At 36.8% G+C, this 12618-nt stretch overlaps 1 protein-coding gene across 4 annotated transcripts in view; it reads left to right on the forward strand.

Moving 5' to 3' along the window:
- The window catches only part of ITSN1 (intersectin 1), a 134483-nt gene that overhangs the window by 75990 nt on the left and 45875 nt on the right, over positions 1-12618 (forward strand). For 3 of the 4 annotated variants that reach the window (XM_068144553.1, XM_068144555.1, XM_068144556.1), the window contains 4 exons: positions 720-844; positions 4662-4891; positions 6251-6372; positions 8245-8259. In XM_068144553.1, coding sequence (XP_068000654.1) covers positions 720-844; positions 4662-4891; positions 6251-6372; positions 8245-8259 — 492 coding nt within the window. The remainder of the gene's footprint in view (positions 1-719; positions 845-4661; positions 4892-6250; positions 6373-8244; positions 8260-12618) is intronic. The other variant, XM_068144554.1, reaches the window with a different exon arrangement.

Genomic DNA, 12618 nt, shown 5'->3' on the forward strand with positions numbered 1-12618 from the left:
GTAAAGTTGTCTTTTTATTTTTTTTCCCCCCCTTGAAATGCTGAGTTGTTCAATGCAAAATTGTAGGTTATGCAAAGAGACTCTAGATAAAACTTGTGTTTGTGTAATACAGAAAATGAATCTTGAGGGAAAGATGATGGTTTTATTATCTGTGTTCTAAATGTTTCAGGCAATGTCCTTCCAGTTAATTAGAGGAAAACTCTCTTGTATGCAGATGAATACTCCCTGTGCCATGTTTTTTCCAACGACATCACTTCAGGAATTCAGTCCCCTGAGTGCAAAGCTGTTGTGAAGATTCTCTAGTGAAACACCATTAAATTATAAGTAAAAATTATTAACTGAAATAGTGACTATTATGAGCAGCACAGAAGTCAGAGTTTTGCATGGAAATTACGTGAATTCAACAAACCAGCAAACAAAACTTTCAGATTAAATGTTGTTAAACTTTCAACAGCTTTTTAGAGTCCCATTTTAAAAAAAGCTTTCTCATTTCTTAACTCTTTTAACATCAGGATATAGGAATACAACTAGAATACAGTAAGTGGCTTATAGGTCTTTAAAATCTACCTTCAATTTCTTCAATTCATTTGGCAGTCCTGTAAGCTTGAGCAGAGATACCCAACCATTTGCAAGTTTTGTTTCTTCACAATTAAATATGTGGGACCATTAGCTGTGATTCACATAGTATAAGTTTACACATATTTTGCTTTTGTCTCTAGGAGCTTAGAGAAGTTCATAACAAACAGCAACTACAAAAGCAAAAGAGCTTGGAAGCTGAGAAGCTGAAACAGAAGGAACAAGAAAGGAAGACAGTAGAACTGGAAAAGCAAAAAGAAGCTCAAAGGTAACAAACTGCTCTAATTTAAGCTCTGTCTGTGGAGGGGTGTTAGAGTGCAAAGCATTTTGCAAACAAGTAAAAGAAACTTTGCATTCCAAGGAGCATAATCTTATCTCAAATAACATGTCATTAAATGGCAAGAATACTCAAGACCTAGACCAAGTTTCATTTCAGTGCAGGTGATCTCTTTTAAATCTTTATTTACCCTTGAATAGTATAGAATAGTATAGAATAAACCAGGTTGGGAGAGACCTTCAAGATCATTATGTCCAACCCATCAACCAATCCAACCCACCTAAACAACTAAACCATGGCACCAAGCACCCCATCAAGTCTCCTCCTGAACACCTCCAATGATGGTGACTCCACCACCTCCCCAGGCAGCCCATTCCAATGGGCAATCACTCTCTCTGCATAGAACTTCTTCCTAACATCCAACCTAAACGTCCCCTGGCACAGCCTGAGACTGTGTCCTCTTGTTCTGGTACTGTGCGCAGCATGATGTGGAGATGAGCTGCTTCATCTGTCTGGGACTCTGTCAGTGATACATACAGATTTTAGCTGTGTTACTTAAATGTGTAGTGTACTTCTACACCTAGAGAGGGGTTCTTGAGCAGTGTAACTAGCTCTGTCTTTTATACTGTCATAAAATTCTGAGCTAATATTTTCTGCTACACACTTGGACATTTATTTTCTACAATTTATAATATATTAATGTAGAAAGAATGGCGTATAGGCTAGCAACCAGTTCTATTCTGACATGATTTATCAGTAGCTGTTTGATTTAATTTTTAGCTATTGTGGGGTTTTTATACTTTTTAATGTGGACAGGTGTTGGTCAACAGATTAAAAAAGGCCTAGAAACAGGAGGTCTTAAATTATTTGACATGGTGCCTGTGACCTGAAGTGAGTTGATAGCTTATGTTACTACTTGGCAATTCAAGTTATTTTTTACATTGCAGGCAAAACCAAAGCAAGGTCTCAGTGAAAACCTCATCTTCAAACAGAAATATTATGCATAGCAATTATGTTTAGATGCTTCTTAAATCATTTACATTAAAACCCATGGCTTTAAAAATCTTAAAGGTCAACTTCAGAAATATCAACCTTTCTAAGAAAACAGCTTGCTATCACTAAGAAATAATTACCCTAAACATGGTGATCAGGGGATCTGATCAGTGCTTACAAATACCTAAATGGTGGGTCTCAAGAAGATGGGGCCAGTTTCTTGTCACCGATGCCCAGTGATAGGACAAGGGGCAGTGGATACAAATTGGAATGCAGAAAGTCCCATCTCAACATGAGGAAAAACTTATTTATTGTCAGGATGATGGAGCACTGAAACAGGCTGCCCAGAGAGGTTGTCGAGCCTGCTCCCCTAGGTATTTTTGAAAGCTGCCTGGATGTGTTTCTGTGTAGCCTGCCCTAGGTGAACCTGCTTTTAGCAGGGGTTTGGACTAAATGATCTCCAGCAGGCCCTCCCAACCCCTACCTTTCTGTGATTCTGTAACTCTGTTGGTACATTACTTGAAAACTAGAAAGCTCCTGAGGTACTGGAAGCATAGTAACATTAAATGTTAGAGCAAACTTGGTTTCTAAGAATGGGAAGACTTAATTACTCTACTAGAAACATAATTAAAAACTCAATTTCCTGTTTAAAGCCCATCTGACTAAACTTGCTGGCTGAGACACTGCTCAAGAGAAAATTGATCTCTCTGTGCCTATGTGGTGCAGCTTTAGTGTTGCTACAAAACTGCTGAGTAATTGGCTCTGAATGGTTTGCAAATGAACATGCAAAGAATAAGTTCAGCAATTAAAATAGGTTGTCAGAATAGTGAATTTCTTAACTTGCTTAGATTACTTTATAGTGAAGGCAGAAAAGTGTGGCAGTATTTCATGGAGGAACTGATATCCTTCACACTGGTGCCTTAACCTCTGCTCATGGTTTAATGATGTGGGATATTGAACTGATGTCAGCAATTTTATTGAGAACCAAAGATTATTTTGAGCTTGTGAGTTAGCTGCCATCTTAAACAGATACTGGGTACCTTGACATCTCTCAGAAAATATTCTTGTCAACTCAAAACTTATATTGATAGGGATGAGGTTTTGGTCCTTTTATACCAACCTATTGTTTGGAAAATGGATTTTCTTCTTAAGGATTTTTTGGGGGTCGTTTTTTTTTCCCCCCACAGTTTTTGGCCAGGTATTTATGTTGTCTTTGAACAAAATATTTTATATATAGTAGGCCAGCTTATGGTCATTTGTCCCTGAATAGGTTATGGAACAAAATAAAGCACACTGATCATCTGTTACAGCCCTTTAGAATTGTCTTTACTGGTGCATATTGTTTTCTGGTAGTGAATATTCTTCTCTTGCCTTGCCCTCTGTTGGAGGGAAAGGACTGGTTAGCTTTCACAGTTGGGAAGATGAAGTTTTCTAAATAGTTCTGTAGGGGTGCTGTATGAAACCTTCAGATATTTTCACTCCTTGCTCCTCAGTAGGAGCCTCAGGACTGCTATATTTTCTGATTACTACTATTTTAATTTTTTCCTTTGATTTGGCTATTTTGAGTCTTACCTAAGGATGCTTGTGGCTTTGAAAAAAAATAAGCAGAATCAATTTGTTTGATCAGTATTCCTGACTTCTATCTGCATTTTAGAACTGAAGTGAGTGCTGAGCAGATTGAAGTGTGTCATTTGCTGCTTATTGGGTTTTAGGGAAAACATTATGGTAAAAATTCATTAATGAAAATGTCTGGTGATAGCCATACCTGATTATCTACAGGCTTAGATCAATTGAAAGGGCTTGTGGGGTGACTGAAGATGGTAATTGGCAATACTGATGTAATGGGATAGTCTGATTGTTTAAATTGGACTGCCTGGGAAGAGAATTTCAAAAGCAGCCTTTACAGTTACATGGAACCAATGGGTTTATGCCTATGCTTACAGATGCCAATAAGTTTTGTCTCCTTATCCAAAGCCTTTTTGTTTTCTCCTTTTATTCCTCCTTTTTCCAAATGGTTCATCACTCAAAACAACTGCATAGTATTTAGGTATCCCATGGAAAGCTATGAAAAGAGAATACACAAATACTGCTGAATCACCAAGTTGGGACTCAAATGTTGTGGTGGTGTTTCACTGTTATATTGAAAGAGTAAGATACTGAATGTTGTCAAGCTCATAACTTTCAGCATTGTGAGCAGAATAAGAGGCTGTTCTAAGATGACTATAAAGTTTCATACAATAATTGGAAATATACAAGAAAATATATTTGTTTTCATATCATAGAGCAGAAGAGAACACAGCCTCTATGAAGAAGGTAAAGTTTATCATTTACAAACCTGTGAAGAACTCTGACAGGAAAAAATAGCATTGAACATTTTTTTTCCCATTGTACGCTGAGCCCCATAACATAAGTTGTTTATATTTTCTGCATGCTCAGGTTACTCTACACCTGGTGTTGTAAATATGGATGGGTTAAATGGATGAATCAAAATAAATTACATTAACAACTCAAGGTCATGGAGGCCTGCACCTAGTAGTAGGTTACATGAAATAGCGTTCTGTCACTTGTCTGAGAGTCACAGCTCACACTTTATGAACCCATGGAGTCAGAGCAAGTCTTTCTGAGTATATCTTGTTTGCCCTCCAGGAGTCATTGTGTAAGATGCTGTGGAGTGGTTGATAACTCACCAAAATAATGTTAACAGCTCTTACAGGGTAGGCAAAAGCCATAAAGAGTGCAGTATCAAACACAAGGACAGTTGACTTCTGTGGTCTTTTGTTTGACTGGTTTGAAAAACACCTTAATTGTCCCACAGGCGAATCCAGGAGCGGGACAAACAGCGGCTAGATCGAGCGCAACCAGAAGAAGAACTTCAGTGGCAAAAAAAAGTTCAGGAAGATGAAAAGCAAAAAAGGGAAGAAATACCCAAGAAGAAAGAAAGTGAGGATAAGGGGAAGCAAGAAATGCAGGAGAAACTGAGTAAGCTTTTCCAACCACCTCAAGAGCCAAGCAAGCCAGCAGTCCAGGCTCCTTGGTCAAATGCAGGTAGAGTGAAAAAAAAATCAAGAAATGCTGTTACACATGCCTCTTGAACAATTCTTCTCTGTTTTGTCTTCCCACTTCATACAGAAGAATATGATGTTTCAAGATTGGATTGCTAGTCTTATTGAAGTAAATCATGTATGGATTGAGCTCTAGGCTTCAAAAAGTTGTTCTTACAGGTCTCACTATTCTTCCCAAAGGTATGATGTTTAGCAGAGTATAAAGTACAATGCCAACTGAAGAGAGAATCTTAGCTGTTGTGGAAAGATCTTGATGCAAGATGTCAAAAAATACTTCTGTGCTTTTGTTTACATTTCTTACTTTGGTATGGAATATATGCCTTGAGATTTTTTTAGAATAGTATCAATATACCATTTAGTTACACATTTTCCTCTTACCCCTTCCCCATGCATGTTGCTTACTGAACAACATGACCTGAAACCTAAGATTTAATTCCCCTTTTTTTCTGCTATGCACATGATCTCTCTCAGCTGAGAGCTTTTTCTTCTGGATTATAACCTGATTTTTGCTTGTATTGGGAATCATTGTTCCCCTCTTGAGTGGCTTTGATACATAAGAGAACTGATTTGGAATATTATACTTGTTTAAATATTATATCAAAGGATTGCTTGTATAAAGGGGAAATTATCTTCTATCTTTTAGCTCAGATCTAGAATTGACTTGATTTACTGTATCCTTTTGTTAGGTTTTATTTGTGCAGAGTAACAGAAAGCACTTTCATGATGTAATAGGCAAAATAGGTAGTACTTATATACAAGAGCAATTTGGTTTATATATTTGCTTTTTCCCCCTCTATTATTCTTTTTCTAATGATTCATTTTTAGGGTGTAATTCTTTTAAAACATCTCCTGTAAATCACCTCTTTTCAACCAGTCTCTGTGTACTACAGCATTTTGAAACAGCTTCCTTGGAAATGTAGTCAGGCTTTATATGAAGCTGCTACACAAGCAGGTTCTAGAGGTAATTGGGATACCATTGATATATGCAAGAACATCACTGTTGGAATTAAACCTCTGGTTGATCAGATTTAACCTACATTTAAGAATCCTAACAGGTGCATCATAAGTGCATGATTGTTTTTACCAAAATAGTTGTTTGTATCATGAAAGTTGAAATGTAGTTATATTTTACCTGATGCTTAGAAAAGAAAATAGTAAGAAAATTGTATTTTAAATAATTCTTTTTCATATATCCCCTTGTGTAAAGGGGGATGAGATGCTCCTTACAGATAATGTAGTCTTTGTGAACTTTTGTCTCAAATTTCACCAAATTTTTCAGATATTTAAAAACAGTGTGGTTTGATTTTTCTCTTTTCTGTGTTTTCTTTTTCCCTTTGCTCAGAAAAAGCTCCTCTAACCATTTCTGCTCAGGAGGATGTAAAAATAGTGTATTATAGAGCGCTGTATCCTTTTGAGTCAAGAAGCCACGATGAAATCACTATTCAGCCTGGCGATATAGTCATGGTAAGAAGGAAGTGTTATATGACTTGAAAGATTTACTTAAGCTTTTTAGCACTTGGCAGGATTTTTTACAGACTTGAGAAAACTGTGCTGGTGAATACTGGAATGATGTAATTTGACATAGTAACCCTGTTATAATAATGGATAACTTCTTACAGTTCATTGTAAGTGTAAAGTTTTAAGATAACGTGAGTAGATTGTATCAGTTCTTAATATGCTGAGCCAGGAGTCAGTGTGTTTTAAAATGTTCTTATACTGAAGCTATATCTCAGTGAGAGGTTTTTTGACCTCCAAGGTATCTAGAGAGTAAAGTTACTGTTACTTTCTATTTAGAGCAGTCTGCTATGTGTGGAATCAAAACCTGGCTTTGATAAGTAATGTTTCTAATTGGAAATGTGCCTTTTTAGAAAAATAGTGCAAGAGCAGTGTGAAATGTTTTGATTTGGAAAATTGCTTGTGTTAAGAGAATATGATGTCCAGTGAAACACTGGGTGAAATCTAAATTGCTGCTCTTCCACCCCAAACATTCTATGATTTTATGATCATAGTCTTTGTATGGTGGCAAAACTGCTTCAGTAATACTGGACATATTTTTATACAACTCTTTTGACATAATGATGTAGTACAACTGTGACTTGAAATTGTTTGTATGATAATCTACTCTTTGAAAAAAATAGATAACTGTTTTGTGGGATAGCTTTATATTTATTTTAAAGAGGATATACAGTAGACAAAATGCAATTTCTAAAAATGGAAACTGCAAAAGATAAAAATTTGGTTGCAGAGGTGTTGATACAGAGAGATGTCCTTTTCTTTTAAAGTAGATGATGAAATTCAAGCACATGGTTAGTCTCTAACTCTAAAGCAACATTCTGCTTTTGTCTTTAATTATCTCTAAAATTCTCTAAATGTGTATACTAATACGAATATATTTCTGAAGTGCTCATAACATGTGTATTCATAACAAAAATTCCTACTGTAACTACTGAGTGATAACTGGCTCAATGTTGGAAAATATACCTATTATGGCATTCCTACTCAACAAAGTAGGTTTTAAGAGCTATGGCACTTTGGCACAGTTTAGTAAGAATGGATTTGAAGAAAGCTCTTAGAAGCTTTAATTATAACCATTAGTTGAAAAGCATATATTCTGGGGAGATGAGCCTTCATCTCTCAGCCTTTTTGGTTGGTGGTTGTTTGGGTTTTTTTCAGTTGATTCATCTGTGTCACGCTGATGTGTTTGTGACACTAAAGCTTGCTTATGGGAAATAAAAGGGATCCCTGGATTAGTAGCACTACTGAATGAGTGGGAAGAGGCCCAGTGCCACTCTGAATAACAATGCAATGTGTTGCTATTCTGCATCAACAAGCAGTATTTGTCAGTCAAATGTTAAATGAGAAAGGGTACAGGTTTATGGATCTCCTTAGGCTATTGGAAAATGCTTTCTTTCTTGCTTTCTTTGGGAAATGGATGGTAGCCTAGGCCTGTAAGTAAACTGCTGGGTTTTGTTTTGGATTTATTTTTTGTTTGAACTTGAGGAGTAGTGATCACTGTTTGGAAGAATTGCAGCAAAAGAACATTTTTGCAAATAGTGTATGACTTTAAGGAGCACTTCACGTGTTTTAAATAGACTTTGAGGTAGTCTGGGTCTTTCTGTTTATGGACTTTCTTGCTTATGGACTTAGCCTCTAAGTTTAACTTAGTTTAACTTAGTTTTGACAGTAATTAAACCTGATGGCTGAATCCTGTGGGATTTACTTCCTGCTCTGTAGTTATTGCTTAAATAGGCTACTCTTAGAAAAGTTAATATAAGACACTTCTGTGAAATGTGTTATAATTTTGCCTTGCTTTAAATCATTGCTTTCCTGATGGAGGTTAAAAGGGAATGGGTAAGTGTGCTGTATGACTGTTAGGAAGTCCATCCAATTTATCAATTTTCATAAATACAGATTTTGTTCCCATGTGGTTTACTTGTTTTTGAATTCACCTTGGGTGAAATTAAAACTTGCTCACACTGTCAAAAGTAATTTAAATGTAATGAACCAGAACTTACTTTTGATAATGAGTGTTTGGATTTTCAGACTCTTCTCTGTCCTTAAGTGTTTGTCGTGTCCTGTGGTTCCTAAAGGTTTGAGTCAGTTATGTCTTTTGGAAAGTCATAATTTACAAGCTTACATGTTAAAGTGTGTCTAATTAATGACATAAATGCAACTCTGTAGTTAAGCTGACCTGTACAGTTAGGTTACTGTGTACAACAAAATAACTATTGCTTAGAATAACCGTGTTTGAGCATAGGCAAATTTAGAATCTCAGCATCTTGATACTTTTAAGTGGCTTTATGCATTCAGGCTTGTTCAGTCACATCCTGTAATCATAGAGCTGTATAGAAGATAACCACCTAAACTCTAACTGCTGTGTGTGAAGAATCCACCTGAAGCCCAGATCTGTTGACAGCGCACATGGCAGCCGGGCCTAAATCTTGGATGTAAATAGGACTGCAGAATTCATTATGTCAGAATGACTCGTGGCTTTAATAGTTGTATAGCTTGTAAATAGGTTTTACAACAGTGTAATGCACCTTTACACTGTGCATGAATCTTGAGATGTGTCTTGGTGGAAATAAGGGAGAAGGATGAGGCTTTATTCTGAAAGTAAAAGTGTTTGCAAATTGGAGGAGGGCTTTCTTCCGCCTGACTTTCCAGTCTGCGTTGGTTACCTGTAGCACTGATGTGTAATTGTGTGTGATGATTTAGAGAATGTGTACATGTAGGCTGTGGGGTTTTAATTCTTCCACCTTTTCATTACAGGATTTTTATATTTTCTCTCAGCTTGGATTTCTGCTCTCTCTGCTTCTTACCTTACTATGTGCTCCAAGTTTTTGTCACTGTAAGCTAAATGGATTTATAATCCCAACCAAGCTTTTGTCTGAGAGAAAATATTTGAGCCAAGAAGCCATGACTCTTTCACAGCTCCTTCTGTTTAAGAAGTTAAATTGCTATTATGTGTAGGAATTTATGTATACAATATATGGAATTCTTTTCCTTTGGATAGCTCTCTTGCAAAGCAAGTCCAGCTGGCATTTGCTGCTGTTAGGCTTCAGCTTGAAGTAAATAAATGGATTCTTTTATTGCTGATAATGTTTTATGTATTACAGCTTGTTTAAATAAACTTCAATAATTCACCTGCATTTCACTGAATTATGCTTAACTGGTAGTGTCTATGATAGCAGGAGAACATAAATTAAGTATGAAATTCTTAAAGAAGCTTCCATGGGAAGTTTAAAGCATAATATCTCCTTGCTTTGTGAGAGTTAGAATAGATGCTTTTGTATTAGACATAGACAGCCTCCTTGTGTAAAGTTTCTGTGTAGGTGTAATCAGCATATGGCCTCTCACATGCAGAGCTTCTGTTCAACATTGTAACAGGAATTTCAGCAGTCTCAAAATATCTAAATCAAAAGACCACAAAGGAGAAAAATTTTAAGTGGTCATTTTAATGGATAGGTAGCCGAACAAAGGAGACCACGGCACTCTGTTTAGCATTAGTTAAATAACATTTGTGAGAATATTGGGGTTTGAGTTTGCATATTGATTTTGCATATATCTGCCATAAAGCAGGGCATCTCTGTGTGCATGCCCTGGTAATGATATACAAGCCAGGTCAAAGTGGAGCAGGCCACTGCAAAGCCAGCCCTTCTAGTGACAGAGATATTAGCTGGAACTACTGCTTTTGGTGCTAAGAGTTCTGTTGCTGTTACTCCTGTCACTTGTGTTCAGTTGCTGAAGCTAAGTAGCTGGAAGCCATAACTCTAAAGTATCATTGAATGATAAATAAATACATTAATAAAAATCCCCATACACAATAATTCATTATTCAGGTGTGCATTTAAAGCTTAGTTGTACTTCAGAAAAAATAGTCCAGCATAGTTTATTTGTTGTGGGGACTTGGGGCTCATGGGTGTAAATATACAAGAAATCAATCTTTAAAAGGTTCAGATTATTTTAAGTTCCAGTACTGCACTACAAAACCAGATGCAGATTATATTGTGGTTGAATAACTGGGAAACCAGATTTATTTATTTTTAATTATAGAGTAAAAAATTATCCATCAAAGTGCCTTTTCATGAGTATACATAGACAACTTAATTGGATTGAGTAAGCATAAATTTGAGTGTCCTAGCTGGCTCATTTGTGAATTAAACTTAAAACTGTCTTCTAAAGAGACATTAAATCAGTCAGTTTAAAACCCCTTTGGTGGTTGTTGATTCATGGTTTGTTTATTTGGTTGTTTTTTTTCTTCTCTGCTTTTTTCCTCCTGAAAAATCCGAGTGGTTTCTGTATGACTGTGATTCATTTCAAAAATGCCCTTTTTAGAACATCACCACAGCAGATTTCTGGCTTTTCAGTCCTGCTTCTTTTGTAGGGTAGCGATTCTAGTTGCTACACCTTACCAATTGAATGAGATTAGAAACTCTGTGACTCATATCATTGTTTAGAATATTCAGCTTGGCATCAGGTGCTGATAGTCCATTTCACCTCTCTCTCCCACGATTCACCCTCTGCTGTGACCTCCCATCGCTCATACTGCTGCTTTAACAACGACGTTCAATGCTGCAGTGGAAATTTTGCCCTGCACTGCAGTAAAACCACATTGAACCGGTCAAGCATGTAGTCCATTTATTTCAGGGTTTGCTTTGACGTCTTAGGGACTGAAACAGAAGATGGACCCAACAAAAAGCAGAAATAATGGATTGGTTTGCACCAGAAGAGGGGTGTGGGGTACAAATTACAATAGGAGGCAGTCAGAGTCAACAACTAACCTAAGGCAAAGCAATCTATCAGCAGCTCAAATTAGTAGTGCAGGAACAATCAGAGGCAGAAGCTTTGCTGCTTTGGCTTCAGTCACTTCTAGGTAAAAGAATGGGCCCACCTTTAATCTAGAGTGACTAGTTTGCACCATTCCAACAAATAATTTTTTACCACTATTCTTTTCTTTTTCTCCAAAGAAGCAGCCAATTGGGCTATTTTTGTTTAAATTGGTAAGAATGAATTCATAAGCGTGTTTCCGACTGCAGAAGGAACTAGCTGGAGATGATACTATATGCTGGCTTTGTATAATGTCATATACTGAAAATTCCTTTGAAAAGGCTAGTGTTTCTTATACTTTAGCTCATGAAACATTGTTATCAACAAATCCCTCACACTGAGAATGAATTTTTAGGAAGTAGTATCAGGTGGTTTAGAAGTACAGATTTAAGCATCTCTGACTGCTATACTTACCTGCCACAGCCAGCTCTTGAGCAACCCTGTCTCTGCTAACTTAGGCATTTTGAAATACTGATTGCTACTGGCCTAAAGCCGTGAGAGAAACTGTTGCTGAACAGTAACCAGAGTGTAGGGTTAGTCTTCTGACTTCTCATTACTGTCCTGAATTTACTGCTGGTTTGACCACTGCTGGGGAATCTGTGGCTGGCAGAGTGTTGAACAGAGTAGATGTTATTTACATGTCAAAGGTGCAAACCCTATTCCAAGTGTAAGGCTTTTCTTGAAAACTGGAGGGTTTTTTAACCTATCAAATAGATTAGATAGCTAGAGCACCAAATTTATAAAAGTTTTACTGGGTGTAGTTACTGCCTTTCTTATTTGTCTGTTTGAAAGGTTTTCTGCACTTAACATTGCCTTGGAGGTATTTAGCTGCCATAGCAATTCACCAGGGCTAGCAAAGAGTGAATTGCTTTTCTTCTGTGATTCTTGCTGGATGTGGTTAGCAGTGATTCACAGAACTTAAACTGGCTGGTGTGTTGAAATAGCAGACGGAGACAGTAGTCTTATTAGTAGAGCTAGCAGAAAAGTTAACAGAAAAGTGTGAAATTTCCACAATTGTGGCTTAATGTGATTATAATAATAAGCAAGAATTAAAATACAGCTGCAAAAATAGCTCTATTTTGTCCTGTTCCTTAAGGCTTGACACTGATATCAGAGTGAGGGGTGAGAGTTCTATATGAGAGCTTACCATGGAATGTTTTGTATAAATACATCTGCAAATTTGTGGATTTGTTTTGAATTGTTTCGTAAGGAAAATTTGTCACTAGAGGTTCATGTTCCCAATGGAGACAGAGGAGTCCTGTAAAACTTCATTTGAATAAAAGGGGAGTCCACAGTGGGAGAGATCCCTGTGGGATCTCTCAAATTGCTGTGGGGTGCAGCTTCTATTTTATCTTAAATTCCCAGATGCAAAATTTCTTCTCC

The sequence above is a fragment of the Melanerpes formicivorus genome, unplaced genomic scaffold (genome assembly GCF_026170545.1).
Source record: "Melanerpes formicivorus ecotype bairdi unplaced genomic scaffold, bMelFor1.0.p_v2 SCAF_11, whole genome shotgun sequence".
In the NCBI taxonomy this organism is placed as follows: Eukaryota; Metazoa; Chordata; class Aves; order Piciformes; family Picidae; genus Melanerpes; species Melanerpes formicivorus.